General features: G+C 38.6%; 1 protein-coding gene across 6 annotated transcripts in view; it reads right to left on the minus strand.

The window, feature by feature from the left end:
- Positions 1-22,802, minus strand: part of usp34 (ubiquitin specific peptidase 34) — a 217,205-nt gene that overhangs the window by 69,680 nt on the left and 124,723 nt on the right. For all 6 annotated transcript variants that reach the window (XM_055639914.1, XM_055639913.1, XM_055639912.1 and 3 more), the window contains 13 exons: positions 20,079-20,204; positions 18,318-18,440; positions 15,568-15,651; positions 12,742-12,828; positions 10,974-11,174; positions 10,791-10,873; positions 8,334-8,374; positions 7,626-7,750; positions 7,319-7,471; positions 6,268-6,372; positions 4,417-4,472; positions 4,212-4,332; positions 3,194-3,377 (listed from right to left, as the gene is read on the minus strand). In XM_055639914.1, the coding sequence (XP_055495889.1) occupies positions 3,194-3,377; positions 4,212-4,332; positions 4,417-4,472; positions 6,268-6,372; positions 7,319-7,471; positions 7,626-7,750; positions 8,334-8,374; positions 10,791-10,873; positions 10,974-11,174; positions 12,742-12,828; positions 15,568-15,651; positions 18,318-18,440; positions 20,079-20,204 (1,489 nt within the window). The remainder of the gene's footprint in view (positions 1-3,193; positions 3,378-4,211; positions 4,333-4,416; positions 4,473-6,267; positions 6,373-7,318; positions 7,472-7,625; positions 7,751-8,333; positions 8,375-10,790; positions 10,874-10,973; positions 11,175-12,741; positions 12,829-15,567; positions 15,652-18,317; positions 18,441-20,078; positions 20,205-22,802) is intronic.

Genomic DNA, 22,802 nt, shown 5'->3' on the forward strand with positions numbered 1-22,802 from the left:
GAAGAAGGGTCTCAACCTGAAACATCACCTATTCCTTCGTTCCATAGATGCAGCATTTTTCTACCTTCGATTTTTCCAGCATCTGCAGTTCATTCTTAAACGTCCCAATACAACTGATGAGTGCTTGTGTCAGCAGTGTTGCAGGGCCAGTCAGCATTTATGTAGAAACTAACTTTAACCCATATAATCAAAAGGACAATTATGTAACAAAGAGTGTGTTCAACAATCATACTCAGTCAAGTTCAAGTTAGTTTATTGTCATGTGTCCCTGTTAGGACAATTAAATTCTTCCTTTGCTTAGCACGCAGAACATAGTAGGCATTTACTACAAAACAGATCAGTGTGTCCATATACCATAATATAAATATATACACACATAAACTCAGTCTCTCTAAAAGCAATAAGAGAGGCGGGAAGGGAAGTACTGCCAGATATGATAGTTATATTAGAAATTGTGTAATTGTAGCCACATAAGGGCAGTACTAATCATCTAAGAAGAGGATGTTGAAGATACTCCAGAACAACTAACAATGAGGACAGCACAGTGGTGCAGCTGGTAGAGCTGCTGCCTCAGCACCAGAGATCAGGGTTCAATCCTAGCCTTAGGTACATCTGTGTGCAGTTTGCATGTTCTCCCAGTTGCCGCGCGGGTTTCCTCCCCACATCCTGGTTTGTAAGTTCATTGTTCCCTGTACAATTGACCCAAAATGTAGGGAGTGGGTACAAAAATGGTATACCATAGAATTACTGTGAGTGAGTGAATGTTTGATTGTCGGTAACCTGTAACTCTAAACTAAAACAACATTTATATTGCACTTCTAACATAGCACAATATTCCTGACAGAAGTGCTATAAAACACATTTTGACAGATGACTTGAACCTTGTTCAGGGATAGGGCTTTAAATATGAAGGAGAAGCAGAGATACTAATTAGAGGTGTCATGGTAGAGATTAAGGCACATCTAAACACAGAATTGGCAATAATGATGTCATTAAAATTAGTGATAATGTGAAGTGTAGAAGACGAAGCACACAAAGGCCATTCAATATTCCTCTTTCTGCCTCTGTACGTCCCAAAGCAGCAGATTAGTAGATATATGAAGGCTGCTAGCCAGCAACACAGGGACGCAGGCACTCCCCGGCTTACATAACAGGTGACTTATGCAAACTTACGTACAAAATTCACAATAGATGGTCTCGTTTCCTGAGTGACCTGTGTTAGTGCAACGGGAGGATTGTGAGGGCTTTTTTTTCTTCAAATATATAAAAGCGTCGCTCAGGCTCGGTGATACGTTGGGAAGGCGAGCGCGAATGAGGGAGGTGGTGGAGAGCTACTCCCGTCTGAATCGCCAATATCTTCAACAAGATACACTACCGAGCCCTTCTTCACCAGCTGTCAATGTCTATTTGATGCAGCTCACATCGTAGCTCCTGGCTGACAGTATCTTCTTTAGGCCGCTGCCACCTTCAGGATGTGCTCAGTCACCAGCGGCCACTTCTTCTCGTCGGCTGTCGATTTGTCCATTCTACCACTCCCCCCTCCACCGTGGCCTCTAGAGTTGGTGACATGTTCCAAGGTGGAAGATGTTGGCACCTCTGGGGAAGGAGGAGGAGGCTACAGTGCTGGAGGGAGGAGCAGCAGAGTGATAGCCAACAGGAAGAAGCGGCAGCTGATGAAGGAGCCCCACGGTGACCTTGTGTGTTCTTGCAGCCTGGAGAAATCGCTGTCGGCCAGGAACTACAACATGAGCCGCAACAAAAGCCATGTCAATCAGATGATGCGGCAGCTGTTGAAGAAGAGCTCACTAGTGCATTAGCACCTCGTTTTAAGGTGTGACGACACAGTAATGGCAAAGTGCTGGAGTAGCTCAGTGAGTCAGGCATGGAGAACATGGATAGGTGACATTTTGGGTCAGCACCCTTCTTCTGATTGATTCATTTGTTTTGTACATTAACCAGCATCTGCAGTTCTTTCTTTCTACAAAGGTGTAAGGCAATTCTGACTCGCGTAAAATCTGACAAATAATTCAGGGATTGTCTTCAATATGTCAGAGCGACATGAATTACACTGCTGCATCCCTTTATTCGATACATAGGATTTCTATGTCCACTATTTTATCTGAAAGTTAATTTCTTCTGTTCATCACTGCCAAAATAAACTTCTCATATCAGCCCTATAATGATTTTTAACAGGTTCTATCCAACTCTTATGATCTAAATTTCAGTAGGATTCCAGGTTTGAGTTTAAATGATGTTACTTTGTATAGCTCAAAAACAAATAGTTCATGAAGGCTTCCTTTCCAACCCTGAAATGTCACCAGCCTTTCCTTATGTTTCAGACATATGATAGAGAGGACAATCCTCATGGCTCCTCCATGCAATGGGTCTAGTAATTGATGATCTGATGTTTTCTGGTGACCACAGGTGGAAGAAATACTGAAGCTCTGATCAGAGCACCATACAACTTAATCACCATGCAGTAGTTGTTTTCCACAGTTTCCATTTATTCAATACCTAATTGACTTGGCTGATTTGACCAGATTTTAGACCTCTTCCCTCTTGATTAAAGTATTTCTGTAACATATGGTGAATGTATATTTTCCATTTTATGTCATTTGTGAAGTACTTCAAGCAGCAAGGTCAAAATCAATTGCTCGTGCTGATTTTGTTCAACTGTCCTTTCTGGTCTGGTATCACATGGAAATCTGATACATTTTCTTGAGTTTCTGAATACAATTTGACACAAGTTAGAAATGGAAGTTGTCCCAACAAAAAAATGAATGGCAAAATATAATTCAGTACATCCCTCCACATCAATGCAACCCTACAAAAAACTGTTGTTGTCTCGCCTATTATCAATTGGAAACGCCTTTATTATTTCTTATAGTTCGGATCATAACCTCTGACCGTTTATGTAGAATTTTAGTAAATACATTTTGGAAATTCACATTTAACTGCATTTGTGTCAAGCATGAGCGTTCCTTTAATTCAAGATTTTTCCTCTTCCCTGGTGCTGTGCCTTTTGTTTCAACTTACTGTTTATATTTACAGATGTGTCCTACAAACTCAGTACCCATGTTGTCTTTATTGAAGCAGTTGCCAAATGTCATTATCTGGCTCATTTACTTTAATAGGTTCCTCATTTCTTTAAGTTGACCAAATGTTTCATGTAGTATTATAATTTCTTTCTTACATTGCATGTGCTGTGCCATAACCCAATTGTGGAGCAATCTGTAGTTTTCTGCTGAGCCCTTCACCATCTCCACAAGCAAATCGTAGGCTGCTGCTCGAGAAGAATGGGACTTGCATTTTGGTTGCTGCCTGTCCTTCAAGCTTGGCAGTAAAAACAAGAGATTGAACACATCTCTTAAGAATTCCTGTAATAAAAGGACATGATGTATTGCTTTGCATACTCTACTTAAAGTGCACTAATATCTGAAATTACTAAATACCCTTAATAAATGCATGTTGCATATTATTAAAATTAAATTAGCAAGATCAGTTAACTAATAGCATAACACTAAAAGATAAACCATTTCTCTGCCATGATGTCTGCTTTGTATTTGATCCACCTTCAAGCAAGAATCTTGGATACAACATCAAATTATACATTTGTATGGACTTGAATACATAGAAAGGGTATTAACATTTTACATTTTACCACAGATTTTGTTATTTACCTATTAAATTAGTAGATTAACAGCAATTCCATGGTCACATTTAAATATGGTAATACCAAGATAATCAGATATTATTCCTACTAATACAAATAGTGAATTAATTTTCTTTTTAAGGAAGTTACATAGTAGTATAACATTTTAAAGTTCCGAATTCATAAGGTGCAGAGATGAGGCCATGGTAAATTTATAAAGAGAGTGTAGACTTGGAGTCATTGTAAGTTTAAAAGGAGTGTGGAAAGTTAAAAGCAACAAACACTTCAAATGAATCCCATTTGTTTAAACCCTTTTGAATTTCTAATTTTTACACTTGCGTTGCGTGACTGTAGTTTAATTACATTTTTCATTTTATAAAAGCAGTGCAGATATTAGAATATGTAAATAGACAGCAACCTGAAGCGTTAACTCTGTTTCTCACTTCATACATGTTTCCTGACCAGCTAGACATTTCCAACATTTTCTGTCTGTATTTCAGATGCACAAAGCATTTATTCTCTCTCAATGCCTAAACATTCTTAAATACAAGTTGACTACCTGTCCTTCCCGAGAGAATTTAAATGGAGACTTGTGCTTTATGACTACGGTGCAAAGACGCAGTAATCCTGTAAGCCCATCATCTTCGGTGTTACTGTCCTGCTGATCCAGAATTTCCCTGCTACAGATGAAAGCAAAAATAAATTAATACATAAAACACTGACATAACAATACAAGAAAAACGTCAAAAATTAAAACAACATACCTGCGAATGCAATCGGCGAGATGTCTTGCTAAGGCATCCAAATCCAGCAATGTAGTCTACAGAAAAGATGTCTCATTATACATGTTCAAAGCATTTTGGAAAGTTCAATTAAGCTAAACAAGTAGGTCCATAGTGTAGTAGCCATTTAGCTTAATTCAATATGTTATAACTATAACCAGTTACCTTTAAATTTCATCTGCCTGTAATTATGTGGGTGGGATTGATACATAGTCTGAGGCGTGTTTGCGGCTGGGATTCTCGCGCAGACTCGCTAGTGGTTAGTTTAGTTTGAAGAAGCATGGGGGTGAGGTCACAGCTTTCCATCATGCACGTGTATGACCATGAGTAAGATCAAAATGTACTTGTACAAGAAGAAGTTTGGATGAAAATCTTACTGTTTATACTACTACAATAAAGAAACTATTAATCAAGAGACTGTATTTGGAAGATTTATCTTTTTCGCTGGCATTGAATGTCTCGTGGGTGCGTGCCGATTATCTTCAGATCCCCTGTCTTCAATTAGTGACTAAAGGACTAAATCCTTGAAACTATATAAAAATCTGTCATTACACATGTTGGTCCACGCGATACGAAATTAAAAACAGAAAATGCTGGAAACACTCAGCAGATGAGAAAGAGTTATTTTTGCAGATCAGGGATTTTTTGTCAGGCAGAAGGTCTCCAACCTGGAATATTAACCTTGTTTCTCTTTCCACATATGTTGCCTGACCTTTGGAGTATTTAGAACAATTTCTGTTTTTATCCCAAGTTTTCAGAATCTGCAGTTTGTTTTGATTTTGATTTTATAACCATATAACAATTACAGCACGGAAACAGGCCATCCCGACCCTTCTAGTCCGTGCCGAACACGTATTCTCCCCTAGTCCCATATACCTGCGCTCAGACCATAACCCTCCATTCCTTTCCGTCCATATAACTATCCAATTTATTTTTAAATGATAAAAACGAACCTGCCTCCACCACCTTCACTGGAAGCTCATTCCACACAGCCACCACTCTGAGTAAAGAAGTTCCCCCTCATGTTACCCCTAAACTTCTGTCCCTTAATTCTCAAGTCATGTCCCCTTGTTTGAATCTTCCCTACTCTTAGTGGGAAAAGCTTATCCACGTCAACTCTGTCTATCCCTCTCATCATTTTAAAGACCTCTATCAAGTCCCCCTTTAACCTTCTGCGCTCCAAAGAATAAAGCCCTAACTTGTTCAACCTTTCTCTGTAACTTAGTTGCTGAAACCCAGGCAACATTCTAGTAAATCTCCTCTGTACTCTCTCTATTTTGTTGACGTCCTTCCTATAATTAGGCGACCAAAATTGTACACCATACTCCAGAATTGGCCTCACCAATGCCTTGTACAATTTTAACATTACATCCCAACTTCTATACTCAATGCTCTGATTTATAAAGGCCAGCACACTAAAAGCTTTCTTTACCACCCTATCTACATGAGATTCCACTTTCAGGGAACTGTGCACAGTTATTCCCAGATCCCTCTGTTCACCTGCATTCTTCAATTCCCTACCATTTACCATTTCAAACAGAAATCAAGCAAGAGATAAGTGTACCATTTTCAAATCAACTGATCTTCACTATTTTTCAGTCAGAGCATGTTCCTTATGAATTTACTTTTCAGACTAACACAAATTGCTAATTTTTTCTTTTACCAAGTTTTAAAATGCATAAATAGCAAAAATTGAACAACATGTTAATTCATTAAAAAAAAAACAAGTAATTCACGATTCAAATTATGTATAGTGTTTGAACATGGGAGGCAGCTATTAGAGCGTTATTATATTTCTAACATGAGCGAACAATAGGAATCATATCTTCATACCTGGCTGGCATCTTTTACATGGATATTATCAATTAGTTTACAAAGTAACCAGAAATATTCCTTGCAACCTGCTCGCAATACCGATTCCTCTTCATAATCTATCTCCTGCAAACAAAGACACTCCACTTTAGCACTAGCATATAATGCTCCAATTTCATCAGCAAGTATATACTTCCATCTTCTTTTCACCAGTTTTTTTCCTGCAACTGATGCCTAAAAGGGATAATTGTACAGCTGTCTCCTTAAAACACAAATAATTTATTTCAAACACATAATATATGAATTAAAAACTGGATGTTGAAATTTCTACAACATGGATCACAATGCATTACATTTTGCAAAGTCATCCCAACCCAAACTTTGAAGTCTTCCAAACAAGTTATAATTAAATATTATAAATTGTTAAAGGGACTCTGTAAAATTACTGCACGCTTTTCTCAGATCAGGTTTCTTCGGCACCATTAATTACATGTTCCTTGCCCCCTGCTCTGCCCTTCAGAATTTGCAGGAAGGGTAGAGCAGGGGGCAAGGGGGGAAAACCGCGCATAACTTTTTCTCCATCATTTCCTGGAAAAGGATTGTCACGAGAGGGGAGAGAGTGAGTCAGGAGGCCTGGGTTCAAAAGTGGTCGGCTGATCAGTGGGCAGAGGGAGTTTGATCATGAGAGCAGCTAAGCACCCCTGCTCCTCCCATAACGGGTCTTTCACAGGCGCTTACAGATCTCACTTCCTCAATGTCCGTCCCAAGGACCAGAAAACGTCAACCTTAAATTTAAAAGGAAAGTAAAGTCTTATGCACATTGGTTTAACAATCGAGATTTTTAACATTCTATCAGGCTCATTTGGACCTGGTGGAATGTTAAAAATCTTAATCCTGGATTGACGACTTGTGGCAAGATTTCAACATCCTGTTACCACATTACACTTGGTTACATATCCTTAATAAATCAAGTTACTTTGGAAAAGATATCCAGCAAGGAAATAATCAAGCTACATTATTTAGAGCTTTGCCATGGGATAGCAATGTTAAATGGGTATGAAATAATTCTTACCCTGACAGGCTTCAAAGTTTGAGCATCAGGAAGGAATTTTAGTAACGTTGATGCGGCTAGTAAAAGGAATGATCGATTTATTGATTCTCCACCATCTAAACCGGAAAGGCACAACTTATACAGCCCACTGCAAGCTTCATGTCGAACAGATGCCTGGAACAAAAAGATTCACATATGGACAAGGTATATAATGCAGAACAACATTACAGAAATAGAAAATGTACATGTTAACTGGAAAAAATACTATCAACTTCTTAAAATAATGCATATATCATTGTATATCTTTGATTAAGATATAAAAGTTTACCTCTGGTACAAGCAGAGTTAGTTTTTTCAGCCAATCATGTAAATGTTCACTATCTGCCATGCTGGATTTGACCAACGAACAACAGTGAGCCCAACTCACTAACAACCACATTGCATAATGAGTGACTGAAATATAAGGACAAAACGCTAAGAGATTAAAAGTCAAAACAGCTTAATCAACATATTCACATAAAGTGTTGGAGTAACACAGCTGTTCAGGCAGCATCTCCATAGAATATGAATAGTTGACATTTCAGGTTGGGAATCTTCTTCACATCAACTATTCATGTTCTGCAGAAATGCTGCCTGACCTGCTGAGTTACTCCAGCACTTTTGTTTTTTTCCCCCTTGTAAACCAATATCTACAGTTCCTTGAGTCGCAATAAAAATATTGCTTGCTTTCAGGACATCTTGCATAGTTTACAAAATTAATCCAAAATGGTTTATAATGTTTTCAAAGTAATAATCACAACACACATTTAATATTTTTGTTATAGTATAACTTTATTTTACTAGCTCAAATGCTTTTTACAATGCTTGAGCACATATTTTGATAATTTACTCAACCTTCAGCTCTTAGTTGTTTTAAAGAAAATGTCTTTAATGGGTTTCTGACAGTGTTTTGATAAAAATCTATCATTTAAGAATTAATAATGGTATATTGCTAAATATTAACATTTTATTGCAATTAAATTAATGTACAACCTACCTTCATGCCTGGATCGATGATCAGATTGGGCTTTAAGAACTCTACAATTATTTAAAAAAAAACAAAAAATTAAATTAAATTTCTTAAATTATGAGGAAATCGAATGTTATATGTAATTAGCAGTTTCTTGTTGGAGTGGGCACTTCATGGTGTCCACTGTTCACTACACTTCAGTTTGAAAGCATTTTCCAGGCTAACTCGACAAAATGCAAACAGCAAACAACAAAGAAAGCAGTCTAGTAAACCGCAAATCCAACAATGAGTAATTAGCAAATGGGATTTAAGAACCAACAAAATAAACTGATGAATGGCAGGCTAGAGAGCAAATTGGTGAAGATGAATTGGAAACAAATAGTCATAAAAAATAATTTAAAAGATAAATGCTGGAAACATTCAGCAGGTTAGGTCAGTTTCTGCAGAAAGAGAGTTTACGATTCAGTTGGAGACTTTTTTTAATCAGAACTGAGAAAGAGAAATCAATTGCATTTTAAGTTGCAGAGAAGGTAGAGGAAGAATGGATAGAACAAGGAGAATGTCTCAGGGTGAGTTTAAAAGAATTAATATAGCAATGAAAAACAGATTATGTATTAGGATTAGGGATAATCTAAACACGTATTTTCTATGTTGCTGATAGCAAGGCTGTGTGGGGCATACGCAACCGGCTAGGCTACACCTAACAGAGACAGTAAAAGTAAACGAACATCACAGATGGATGACTGGCAGAAATAGCGGTTTTGAAACTCAACAACAGAAAGAGTTGCTACATGCTCAGATAGAAGACGAAGCAAAATGATTTAAGTAGCAAAAGCAAAAGGATTTGAGTATAGGAGCAGGGAGGTTCTACTGCAGTTGTACAGGGTCTTGGTGAGACCACATATGGAGTATTGCGTACAGTTTTGGTCTCCTAATCTGAGGAAATACATTCTTGCCATAGAGGGAGTACAGAGAAGGTTCACCAGACTGATTCCTGGGATGTCAGGACTTTCATATGAAGAAAGACTGGATAGACTCAGTTTGTACTCGCTAGAATTTAGAAGGTTGAGGGGGGGGATCTTATAGAAACTTACAAAATTCTTAAGGGGTTGGACAGGCTAGATGCAGGAAGATTGTTCCCGATGTTGGGGAAGTCCAGAACAAGGGGTCACAGTTTAAGGATAAGGGGGAAATCTTTTAGGACCGAGATGAGGAAAACTTTTTTCACACAGAGAGTGGTGAATCTCTGGAATTCTCTGCCGCAGAAGGTAGTTGAGGCCAGTTCATTAGCTGTATTTAAGAGGGAGTTAGATGTGGCCCTTGTGGCTAAAGGGATCAGGGAGTATGGAGAGAAGGCAGGTACTGGATACTGAGTTGGATGATCAGCCATGATCATATTGAATGGCGATGCAGGCTCGAAGGCCGAATGGCCTACTCCTGCACCTATTTTCTATGTTTCTAAGAGTTGTTCCTCAATATTCTGGCTGCCTGCGACTTGAATTCACCATCCCGTTTCCACTCCAACTTAACTACCTATGGCTTCCTGCACTGATGAAATAAGGCCTAACACAAACTTGAGGAACATCACCGCATCTTCCATCTGAAGAAATTGCAGCCTTTTGGACAATATATAATTCTCTTCATTTAGGTAGCTCGCTCTTTTTTTCTGTTTGTATTTCTGTTGTCATCTGTCTTGGATTTTTGTCATCTCTCCCTGATGTTGGCTAAGTTTTTCCTCACTACATTAGTATAATCTGGTCCGCAATAGAGAACACAAAGAAAGATGCATAATATACTTCCAAAAGCCACATTACATTTACACTCACGGTGTCAAAGGTACTTCCTTTGCTTTACCCATGCCATCCCCATTTTTGATGCAACTGAAAACTAACTTGTTTTCTCTCTTTCCTAATTCCAACAAAGGGTCTCAGACATGAAAAGTTAACTTCCTTTCTTATGCCACCGACTTACTGGGTGTTTTTCACACTTTTGGTTTATATTTCAGAGTTCCAGCATTTGCAGTTCTTTTAAGTTGTTCAGAAATAAACATGACAAGAAACCGTGAATTGAGATGGGGGGGGAAAAGATTTAAAGACAAACTAAAAAAAACCTGGCTTTTAAATCTCTAATCACATGCTGCACCAGAATGAGATACTACCTGTTCTGTCTGAAGGCACTAACACATATTTACAATTTACACAAAAATATTTGGTGCAAATAATAGGAAATCAGTGTCCAAATCTAGAAAGTTCTTAAAAATAACAACGATAACAAGTGAGAGATATAGTTTGGACGAGGGAAAAGGTGGATTGGAGATTACCAACATTATATTTCTCTGCGTCTCTCAAACTTGCTGGCCTATTTAAATACCAATGAGTGTACTATTGAAACATTTATTTTTCCAAGAAAATTTGGACTAATGTTAAACAAAATATTGAACATAAATATTATATTACTTTTACACAATTATTTTCATGGCTTTACCTATGAGCCAAGTTGCTGTAGGTATAAGCAACAGTCATTAGCCGATAAATCAAACCAGATCCATGTACCAGGCTGAGAAATATCTAAAATAGAAATAAAATTAGTTAGATTTAGTATGATACAAAGTGCAACACAGGGTAGAAGAATACTGAAAATATTGCAAAATAAATCAAAGGCACTAACCTCAGTCAAACGAGGTATATGTAATCCTTTCCCATGATCACCAGCTCCTTTCCTTGATTTCCCAGGCCAGGTCCTTTTTCTATGGTTGTCTGAGACACCAGACCAGGCATAGATGTCGTGATAAGCCAGGTCTAAATCACCCGGATCAACTGCAAACTGGCACATTAACTTCAGCAGACAGGCAAGGCAGTCCAGCTGCCACTAGGAACAAGGAGGATAAGCAAATCACATGTGTTTCAATGTTAAAACATGTGTCAACTTTTGAATATAAATTATAAAATATAAAGACATTGACTAAATCCTAAAATAAAAAAGTGAGGCATTGAATCTTTAGTAATAAAAAAATCTATGATTTTTTACAAAGTTTAAGTTTACACAAAAAAAGTTTTTAAAGTTTTGGCTTACAACCAAAATAATCTATATTTAATATCAGTACTATATCCCAGGTCCAGATTATAGGGAAGGTTGATTGCGAGTTCATAAGAGTCATAGAGTGATACAGTGTGGAAACAGGCTCTTCGGCCCAACTTGCCCACACCGGCCAACATGTCCCAGCTATACTAGTCCCACCTGCCCGCTTTTGGTCTATATCCCTCCAAACCTGTCCTATCCATGTACCTGTCTAACTGTTTCTCAAATGGTGGGATAATCCCTGCCTTATCTACCTCCTCTGGCAGCTTGTTCCATACACCCATCACCCTTTGTGTGAAAAGGTTACTCCTCAGATTCATATTAAATCTTTTTCCCTCCACTTTAAACCAATGTCCTCTGCTCCTCGATTCACTTGCTCTGGAAAAGAGACTCTGCATCTACCCGATCTATTCCTCTCATGATTTTATACACCTCTATAAGATCACCCCTCATCCTCCTGCGCTCCAAGGAATAGTCCCAGCCTACTCAACCTGTAGCTCAGACCCTCTAATCCTGGCAACATCCTCGTAAATCTTCTCTGTTCAACAAGTAGTCTTGTTTATGAACCAGACTACTTTATTTACAGTATAACCATGTTCATGTATTTGCTTTGGCATAACTTGGTCTTAACAAATAAATTAGGAGCAGTCCTTCAAGCCTACTCACTGCCATTCAATATATCCTCCATGCAGTTTTCACCATCCTGATCTGTGTTACCACTCGAAGGATCTGTGGACTTGTACACTAAGTGTCTTTGTTCCTTAATCGTCTTCAAGCTCCTTCCTTGCATTGCTTATGTCTACCTTTATTTGATCAGGCCCCCGCCTCCCCCCCCCCACACCAAAGTGCATTCACTCACAATTATCAAGATTAAATATGATGTTATTGTGACTGTATTTAAACAAATGTAAGCACATAACGTCAAACCGAGAAGTACTACTTTCTCAGCCATAATAAAATGAAAACATTGTGAATTTTAGAATTGTTATCGTCCAGTAAAGTTCAACAAAAATATTGTAGACATTACAGCAGTACAATTTGTAAAATGAACATACGATAACATTTACAATTTATTTTCACTTTTTAATTTTGCCCCTTTACTAGTAGCGAAAAAATATTAAAGTATTATAAAAATGTCTGCAAGTTGTTCCCAAGATGCGGCAGAGTCTATTCCTGAGAACAGTTCACGTTGAAAATGCAGCTGCAGAGTTCAGACATGGCAGAAAATGCCTGAACCGCACAGTAGCCGGAAAACCCATCCAGCCAGTCTTCCTTCACATGTACTAGCTGTATGGAGGTCAGGCATTCGTAAGCTGCACAGGGCATGAAATCACTTCAGGATGGAATTAGCCCTTACCACAGTCCATGATTCCTGCTCCTTTGGTTCTAAAATCCCCGATAAAAAAATTTCCAGTAATTGCTGAAGTCCCCCAGCAGCAACAAACTGAAACATAGAATAATACAAGCATAGAGTTAGACAGCATGCAAACAAACCCTTCGTGCCAACTCATCCATCCATGCCCACCAAAATGCCTCCCAGGGCTAATCCCATTTTCCAGCATTTGGCCCATATTTAACATTTCCTATCCATATACCTGTTTAAAGTGTCTTCTAAGTGATTGCATCACCCTCTACCACTGCCTCTGGCAATCGGTTCATATACCCAACACATGATCTGTCTGAAAACTTGCCCCTCAGATTCTCTCTAAATCTTTATTGTCTCATCTTAAACCTATGTTCTCTAGTTTTAGATTATCCATGCAATGAGAAAACAAATGTGATCATCCATCTTATTTATGCCTCTCAAGACTTTATAAACCTCTAATGTTATCCTTCAGTCTTCTACACTCCAGGGAAAATAGTCCCCAAATATTCAGTCTCTCTTGAGATGCCCTCCAGTCCCAGCAACATCCTTGTGAAACTTTCTGGCACCTTTTACAGCATAGCCAAATTGATTGTTCACTTTATCATTAGATTGACAATTGTCAGAAATTCTTTCTGAAGCTGTACATAAACTTAAATTATTCATGTGGCCAATTGGAAAGTATATTCATTCCAGTTCCATATTCTATTTACCTGCCAATGTTTCTTTATTCTGCCATCTATCGATTGCCTTATGTGATCAGCTGTCAAACAGACAAGCTTTATCAATTCACATCTTTTTAGCCACAGAAAATGCTGTTTGGGAAGGGGAGCGTATAGTCAAGTGTGTGCAACATTCTGCCTATCTGGCAAGTGTCACTGAATATTAAGAACATGTCTGGCTTCAAATATTTACTACTGCCACTGTTGTCAAAATATTTGTCATTGGAAATGTTGTGGTTATAACAAGGCCTACAAAAGATACGAATCATTAAAACGCCTCTCATTGCGATTCCAAACGTCATCTTTTACCCTTTGATGTAGTTTAACTTTAGATCGATACGTGACCATGCAGCATAAAAAGAGCCCATTTGACTAAACTTCCCTGTCAGCATTTAACCCCAACATGGTCATCATGAACAAAGGAGAGACAGTGCTTGTTGTTTACTTGAATTTTCAGGTGGCGTTGGACTTTAAACGTTAGAAATACAGCGCGGAAACAAGCCTTCCAGCACACCGAATCCGCGTTGACCAGCAATCGCCCCACACACTAACTCTATCCTACATACACTAGGGATAATTTACAATGTTACCAAAGCCAATTGACCTACAAACCTGTACGTATTTGGAGTGTGGGTGGAAACCGGAGTACCCGGAGAAAACCCACACGATCACAGAGAGAACGTACAAACTTCTACAGACAGCGCCCATAGTCAGGGTTGAAGCATGGTCTCTGGCACTGTAAGGCAGCAGCTGTGCCACCATAAGGAATTTGACAAGGCACCACACGTGAGGCTGCTAAACAAGATAGGAGCCCATGGCATTAGAGGCTAGATACTAGTATGGATAGACTACCGGACGGGTAGAAGGCAGAAACTGGAAATAAAGGGAGCCTTTTATAGTTACCTGCTGGTGACGTGGTAATTCGCAGGGGTTGGTGTTGGGTCCGCTGCTTTTCACGTTATATGATAGGGAAGATGGAATTGATAAGGCCACGTTTGTGGATGTTATGAAGATAGGCGGCAGGGCAGGGAGGTCAGGTTGGGAGAGTGGGCAAAGAAGTAGCAAATGGAATACAGCTTAACAAAGTGTATGATCTTGCACGTTGGTGGAAGGAATAAAGGGGTTTTCTACATGGGGAGAGGGTTCAGAAATCAGTGCTGCAAAGGGACTTAGGAGTACGTGTAGGATTCCCAAACGGTTAATTTGCTGGTTGAGTCAGCGGTAAGGAAGGAAAATGCAATGCAAGCATTCATTTAGAGGAGACTAGAATATAAAAGCAAGGATGTGCTTTGGGCCCTATGTCTGAAGAAGGATGTGCTGACATTGGAGACGGTCCAGGGAAGATTTACAGGCCTGGATAGAGTGGATGTGGAAAGGATTTTTCCATTAATTGAGAGAGTCTAGCACCAGAGGGCACAGCTTCAGAATAAAAGGATGCATCTTCAAAATGGAGTTGAGGAGGAATTTCTTTAGCCAGGGGGTGGTGAATTTGTGGAATTTATTGCCACAGACGGCTCTGGTGGACAAATTTTGGGTATTTTTAAAGCGGAGATTGATAGGTTCTTGATTAGTAAGGGCATCAAAGGTTACAGGAGAATGAAGTTGAGGAGGGGAAATAGATTAGCCATGATTGAATGGCAGAGTGGACAATGGGCCGAGTGGCCTAATTCAGCTCCCATGTCTCATGGTCTTATGATCAGCTCGATGGGTGATAGTAGGAGGCAACTTAATGGAGCAAACATCAGGTTTCAAAACACCTAACACCCATTTCCCCAAAATAATAATTATTTTATTGCTATATTTAATGCCTTTGAAAGATCATACAAAAATGTGAAAATATTTTGTACGTTTAAATCTTTCCCGCAATATTTACGCTCTGCGGCAATTCCACTCCCATCCCTCCCAAATCTCAAAGCACAAATATTTAGCTAGGGGGGAATCGTTTATTCCACAACATTTATGTCGTTATTTAAGCTTCCAGACAGGGCCAATATAACTTTATTTCATTGTATTTAAGAGTCAATTCCTCCTTCATTTCATAACACATTGGCTGACAGATTTTAATGTTTTATCCATTTAAAGAAAATATTAAACTGACCTTACAACTCCAGGAATTTTTACTGTTCTCTATCTGATCTTCACTTGAATCATCCGAGTCAGGATACAGATCACTGTAGCTACCCTGGAATAAAGTTGCATTAAAAATGAACTGCAGTAATAGAATAATCACATGACAACTACTAAAGAGTCCTTCAAATTTGTTTTTATTTAATAATAGGTATGACGAGAAATTATATTTTAAGCCAAATAGAAGGTAAAAATTATATGCAATAAAGTAAATTTGTGCTGTGCAAAAAGTTGTTTGTACTTTTCCACTTGCCAAATAGATATTACTTTTAATTGTAAATATGTGAAAGTATATGGCAGTGACATTTAATAATGAAGGAAGTGAATTAAATATAATTTTTATTAGAATAGAGCATGTTGCAAATACACAACTGGCCAGGTGGTTGAACAGGGAGAGGGAAACAGAAGTAACATTTCAAGCTGAATGAATCTAAACCAGAAAATGGTATAAAACATTTTGAGCACATATGCAAATAAATCATGTGGGGGGGAAATTAGAAAATTAAAAATGTGTAAGGCGTGTGAAAAACTGGAAAGTAAAAATTGATTTAATGAGTCCAACAAGGAAGAAAAATAAAAAAAACAATAATTTGGGCCAGAATTTGTTGAAGAAGATTTTCAGACCAGTGTTGTAATGTTTCCAATTGAAACAGACTATTGCACTTTTCAAAGTAGATAAAAGAGAACAAGCAGAACGCAATGGGATTGGGATGGGGAAATAAAATGGGAAATTATCAACATAAGATGGAATCTGTGAACAGAACAGAGATGCTCAGCAAGTTGATTGCACTATTCTCTCTCCCTCCCACTTTTTAAGAAGGGAGGGAGAGAGAAAACGGGGAATTACAGACCAGTTAGCCTAACATCGATAGTGGGGAAACTGCTAGAGGCAGTTATTAAAGATGGGATAGCCAGCACATTGGAAAGTGGTGAAATCATTGGACAAAGTCAGCATGGATTTACGAAAGGTAAATCATGTCTGACGAATCTTATAGAATTTTTCGAGGATGTAACTGTAGCTGGATAGGGGAGAAAAAGTGGATGTGGTGTATCTTTCCAGAAGGCTTTCGACAAGGTCCCACATAAGAGATTAGTATACAAACTTACATTTTCAGTATTGATGTGGATAATATGTGGAAAGTATAAGCAAAGAGTGACTTTTATGGCATACTATGCAAGGCTCAGTAGTGGGAAGCTATTTACAATATATATTAATGATCTGGATGAGGGAATTGAAGGCAATATCTCCAAGTTTGCGGATGACACTAAGCTGGGGGGCAGTGTTAGCTGTGAGGAGGATGCTAGGAGACTGCAAGGTGACTTGGATAGGCTGGGTGAGTGGGCAAATGTTTGGCAGATGCAGTATAATGTGGAATGTGAGGTTATCCATTTTGGTGGCAAAAACGGGAAAGCAGACTATTACCTAAATGGTGGCCGATTGGGAAAGGGGGAGATGAAGCGAGACCTGGGTGTCATGGTACACCAGAGAGTGAAGGAAGGCATGCAGGTGCAGGAGGCAGTAAAGAAAGCGAATGGCATGTTGGCTTTCATGTGAGGATTTGGTATAGGAAATTAGGCAGTTGTAAATTGAAAAATGGAGTATTGCGTGCAGTTGTGAAAAACTGAGAAAGTACATTATTGCCATAGAGGGAGTGCAGAGAAGTTCACCAACTGACTGATTCCTGGGATGTCAGGACTGTCTTAAAAAAAGACTGGAAGACTTGGTTGGGCCCTAGAATTTGAGATTGAGAGGGGAACTTATAGAAACTTTTTAGACAGGCTAGTGCAGTAAGATTGTTCCGATGTTGGGGAAGTCCAGGACAAGGGGTCACAGCTTAAGGATAAGGGGGAAATCCTTTAAAACCGAGATGAGGAGAACTTTTTTTCACACAGAGAGTGGTGAATCTCTGGAACTCTCTGCCACAGAGGGTAGTTGAGCAGTTCATTGGCTAATTTAAGAGGGATAGATGTGGATGGGGCCAAATCAAATGGGAGAATTATACGGGATACATAAGATGGATCTGGTGCAACTCGAACAGATGGCCTACTGCTCACCAAGTTCTATTGCATGTTTCTATTTAATTATTTTAGTCCTCTACTGCAAAAGAGGATGCATCATATGCTTATTAATGTACTTAACTAAATCATTGCTTCATTAGGAAGTAGGTTTAGAGTTTGTACAGTTGGAATACAAGTGGTAAAACATCACCCTCTGGCACTCCCTTTTCCACAGCATCTTCTGATTCCATTCTCCTATGCTTGAATCGGAAGGTGTAAGAAAGTAGGGAATGCCAAAGGGTGACAGACAGGAAAATGGATACAAGTGTCAGAGAAGGAGTGGTCGGTCAAAACACTGAGGGGAGGAGAGGGAAGACATGCTGAGAGCTGGAGTTGCCAGAAATGGCAGGCAAATGTTAATGTTGAGTAATGAGGAGGAAAGGAATCCTATCATGACAACGGAAGATTTTTTTTCATTTGCTATTTGTTTTCATAATTCAGGCATCATGCATGCATTGCTCCTCACAAATTGTTCCAGAAAGTTATGAGCCACCTTCTTGAAAGAGGCGTGGTCCTATGAAGCAATTAAGTACAAGATGGAGAGTTCTTGTCCAGATCTTTACTGAAAGCTTTCTCTGAGGGATGTAGGAGGTGACATTATCTTATCATCAACTGCAAAATCAGGCCAATAAGATCAATACAGAATAAACAAACATCAATTACCGTTGATGCTCTTCTTATTCTCCTGTTAGGTTTCCCCAAGGCCTCAATAATTTCGAGTGCGTACAGGAGTTTATGAGGACTTTTTATTTTAAGCAAGTCGTTCCAGCAGTGTCCATCATTCCCCTTCAAGTGAAACACATCGGAAGAATGCTAACCACAATATTGAATATCAAAAAATTCAGGAAAGTGAATTGCTTTCAGTGTATTGTACTTGGCCTACATTTGGCTTTTAGAGATAGGCCGACATAGTGCAATGTAGGGATTATTTTGATTTATTCAAATCAGTACCACAAAACTCCATCTATAACTCCACGTGAAAATCCTGCTTTGCTTATCATTAGTCAAATAAATTCAGCAGATTTTTAGATGATTTTTAATACCTAGATTGTCGCCAATCTATCAAATTAAACTCGCATATTACAGTTCTAAAAATTACAGTTAGATCACTTCAAAGTGGCAGCTAACATTGGTGAGGGACTAGAGTAAATTATAAGCTTCCAGTTTGTCACCGACAATTTTTATTCTCAAAAGTTGACCTTTTAATAAAATATACTTGCATAGTACTATGGTTGGATATGAAACAGTCCTTTTATTAACAGATCAGGCATCAAAATTACTTATGTTTCACGTGTAACATGGACATTTACATGTACAAAATGGGCTGAATGGCCTTGTTTTGTCTCCGTGCACTCATTGTAACACTGCAATGCCATCACACTCATAACAATTAAATGTTGCAGTGTTAAAACCACACAACAAACCAAAAATCTTTGTATAGTCATAGATTTATACAGCATGGAAAGGTCCTTTTTGACCTAACTTGCCCTACACCAACCAACATGCCCCATCTACACTAGCCGCACATGCCTGCATTTGGCCCATATCCCTCAAAACCTTTTCTATCCATGACCTATCCAAATGTTTCTTAAACGTTGTGGTAGTACCTGCCTCAACTGCATCCTCTTGCAGCCCCTGCCACACACACCTACCACTATTTGTGTCAAAGCATTGCCCCACAGGTTCCTATTATTTATTTTCCCCTCACCTTGAACATGTCCTCTGGTTCTTGAATGGTTCTATAATGATTTGCAACTAATAACTCATAAATACAGGAAACAAGGGTACCCAGTTAGCCCTTGAGATGAATCCATATCCTGGTCCCATTTCTCACTGTCCCCAACATTGAAACTTTGTTTTTTGTTTAACCAGTCTCAGATTTAAAATTAACAGGTGATTTAGCATGAACAGTGGTTCATCAAGCATAGCTTTTCCCCAGTGGAGAAAAGGGGTTCCGCAATATGAATTATTTTTGAACATCACCTATTAATTATCTATCAGTTTATCCATCAACCGTTTACCCTGTTTACCACACAGCAAGTTCAAGTTAGCCTCACCTAAATCTATAATTTTGGAAGTTGTGCAATGCATCTTTTAAATGCTTCATTGAAGTGAACCATATTTTGAATGACCAAAACCATTGACTGGTAACTAAACCCAACTCCTTTCTAAATCTGTTAAAAGTTCCTTTTGTTACAATTTTGATATCCCGAACCCATAATCTTGCAGCATCTTTATATAATTAGCCATAGAGCCATAAGTGTGGAAACAGACCCTTTGGCCCAATTTGCCCATACCAGCCAACATGTCCCAGCTACACTAGTCCCACCTGCCGGTGTTTGTCCATATCCCTGCAAACCTGTCCTATCCATGTATTCATCGCAAAGCTTCAAAGTAAGTGCAAATATTTAATGTCTCCCTCACCTGTTCGTCGGAGATATTTTGAAATGCTTGTAACATGTTTGGACAAGTGGGAAGAAGCATTAACAGTTCCCAAACACGCCGCGACAGGTTTTCTGCGTGAAGGTGCAATTCTTCACAGCGCACAGTCTACATGCAGCATGAGGAAATAAAAGGTCATATTGTAAATGTAACAGTCAAGCAAAATATTAGAACATTGTCAGTGAGGCCACAGCGCAAAATGGAGGGACAGCACCTCATATTTTGCTTGGGCAGATTACACCCCAGCAGTATGAATATTATCTTCTCTAACTTCAAGCAATCCTTGCTTTTCCTCTCTCTTGTTATGTTATATTATGTTTATATATTATCTCTTTGGAGAGATAGCCTATCAACCACACTTATCATCAGAATGGTAATTAGCTCGGGAAATGCTTTGAGCCATCATACGACAAATTAACCTTCAACGTCAAGCAATTTCATAAAGCTTAACCATTTATGGGCTGGTATAAATTGGTTTTAATTTTTTTGATTCTGATTTTGAGTTTAGTATTTTATCATAAATTACTCATTACAAGTAAAATAGTAGCTGATAATGTTCTGTTATATTTTGCACAAAATTGGTTGCTGCATAATAATTTCTACACTTCAAAAAAAAGTGATTGTATCCCATCAAAAATCATCTTTAAATTCCCCAATTTCAAATGTTCATGCAATTGCCCTATCTAAATGATAAAGCATATTTTGGAAGCAAAAGGTTAAAAGGAATTTAAATAGACTGGTCATATCTAGTGATGCAGTGACTAGTGGGGTACTGCAAGGCTCGGTGCTGGGACCGCAACTATTTGCAATATACATCAATGATTTAGATGAAAGGATTCAAAGTAACATTAGCAAATTTGCAAATGACACAAAGCTGGGTGGCAGTGTGAACTGTGAGGATACTATGAGAATGCAGGGTGACTTGGACAGGTTGGGTGAGTGGGCAGATGCATGGCAGACGTGGTTTAATGTGGATAAATGTGAGGTTAGCAAAAACAGGAAGGCAGATTATTATCTAAATGGTGTCAAGTTGGGAAAAGGGGAACTACAACGGTATTGGGGGTCCTTGTTCATCAGTTAATGAAAGTAAGCATGCAGGTACAGCAGGCAGTGAAGAAAGCAAATAGCATATTCGCCTTCATAACAAGAGGAGTTGAGTATAGGAGCAAAGAGGTCCTTCTGCAGTTGTACAGGGCCCTAGTGAGACCACAGCTGTAGTTTTGTGTGCAGTTTTGGTCCCCTAATTTGAGGAAGGACATTCTTGTTATTGAGGGAGTGCAGCGTAGGTTTACAAGGATAATTCCCGGGACTGTCATATGCTGAGAGAATGGAGTGGTTGGACTTGTATACTCTGGAATTTAGAAGGATGAGGGGGAATCTTATTGAAACATATAAGATTATTAAGGGTTTGGACACGCTAGAGGCAGGAAACATGTTCCCAATGTTGGGGGAGTCCAGAACCAGGGGCCATAGTTTAAGAATAAGGGGTAAGCTATTTAGAACGGAGATGAGGAAACACTTTTTCACACAGAGAGTTGTGAGTCTGTGGAATTCTCTGCCTCAGAGGCCAGATCTCTGGATACTTTCAAGAGAGAGCTAGATAGGGCTCTTAAAGATAGCAGAGTCAGGTGATATAGGGAGAAGGCAGGAATGGGATACTGATTGGGGATGATCAGCCATGATCATATTGAATGGCTGGATCGAAGGGCCAAATGGCCTATTCCTGCACCTATTGTCCATTGTCTATATCTCATAAGTAATCTTTCTAAGTTTAAGAAAGAACTGCAGATGCTGGAAAAATTGAAGGTAGACAAAAATGCTGGAGAAACTCAGCGGGTGAGGCAGCATCTATGGAGAAAAGGAATAGATGACGTTTCGGGTCGAGACCCTTCTTCAAACTTTCTAAAAGTTTAAGTGAGCATAGCTCAGAGGTCTTTTTTTTTTGTCAGCACTAGAAAATAAAAGGCAAGTCAAAGCAAATTCTCAGAAGGACAACAGAAACACCTGTGCACAATCTTAGCTTATGTGTAATATTGAGAGATGCTCCATTTCTGGAATTGTAACCCTTTCATTGAAATTTTATATAAAGGCCCAGTTTGCTTTCTCCAATAAATAAAACAATTTACAAGGATGTGTTATTTGTGCTTTGGCCAACATGTCTTAACCACTGCATCCAGAACAAATAAACTAGTTCAGCTCTTTGATTTTTGCTAATTCAAAGTAGATATAGACTAACGGTACACTTGTTTTGTTTTGAGGGAAATGATGGGGTGATAATGAAAATGCAAGCTTTATTTTTATATCCCACATCATTGCTTTATTCCGCAGCCACTGCCTAACAGCTTATTGGATTTCATGAAATGAAGGCATTTTTTATTCGCAGATTGAATCCCGATTCAATATTTGAATGTCCATGCATAAAACAATGATTAAAATTTAAAATAACTCCACAAATACATTACACAGCATCCCCTTCTCCTCCCGAAGGCACAGGTGACAACTAATCAACAGGTCAAAATTACCTGGTTAGGTTTATTTAGTTAATTTATATATGAAAATCAAATCTTACAGTAAAATAAACTCAAACTGTTAATAATATTGTCATAATTTAAAATCCTTGAAATACACTGACAAAGGAATTAAAATACTTTTAAAAAAACCAACGTAACTCTTTGCCAAAAGTCTTTAATTATTTTTCTGCCTTGA

This window comes from Leucoraja erinacea, chromosome 8, assembly GCF_028641065.1.
Source record: "Leucoraja erinacea ecotype New England chromosome 8, Leri_hhj_1, whole genome shotgun sequence".
NCBI lineage: Eukaryota > Metazoa > Chordata > Chondrichthyes > Rajiformes > Rajidae > Leucoraja > Leucoraja erinaceus.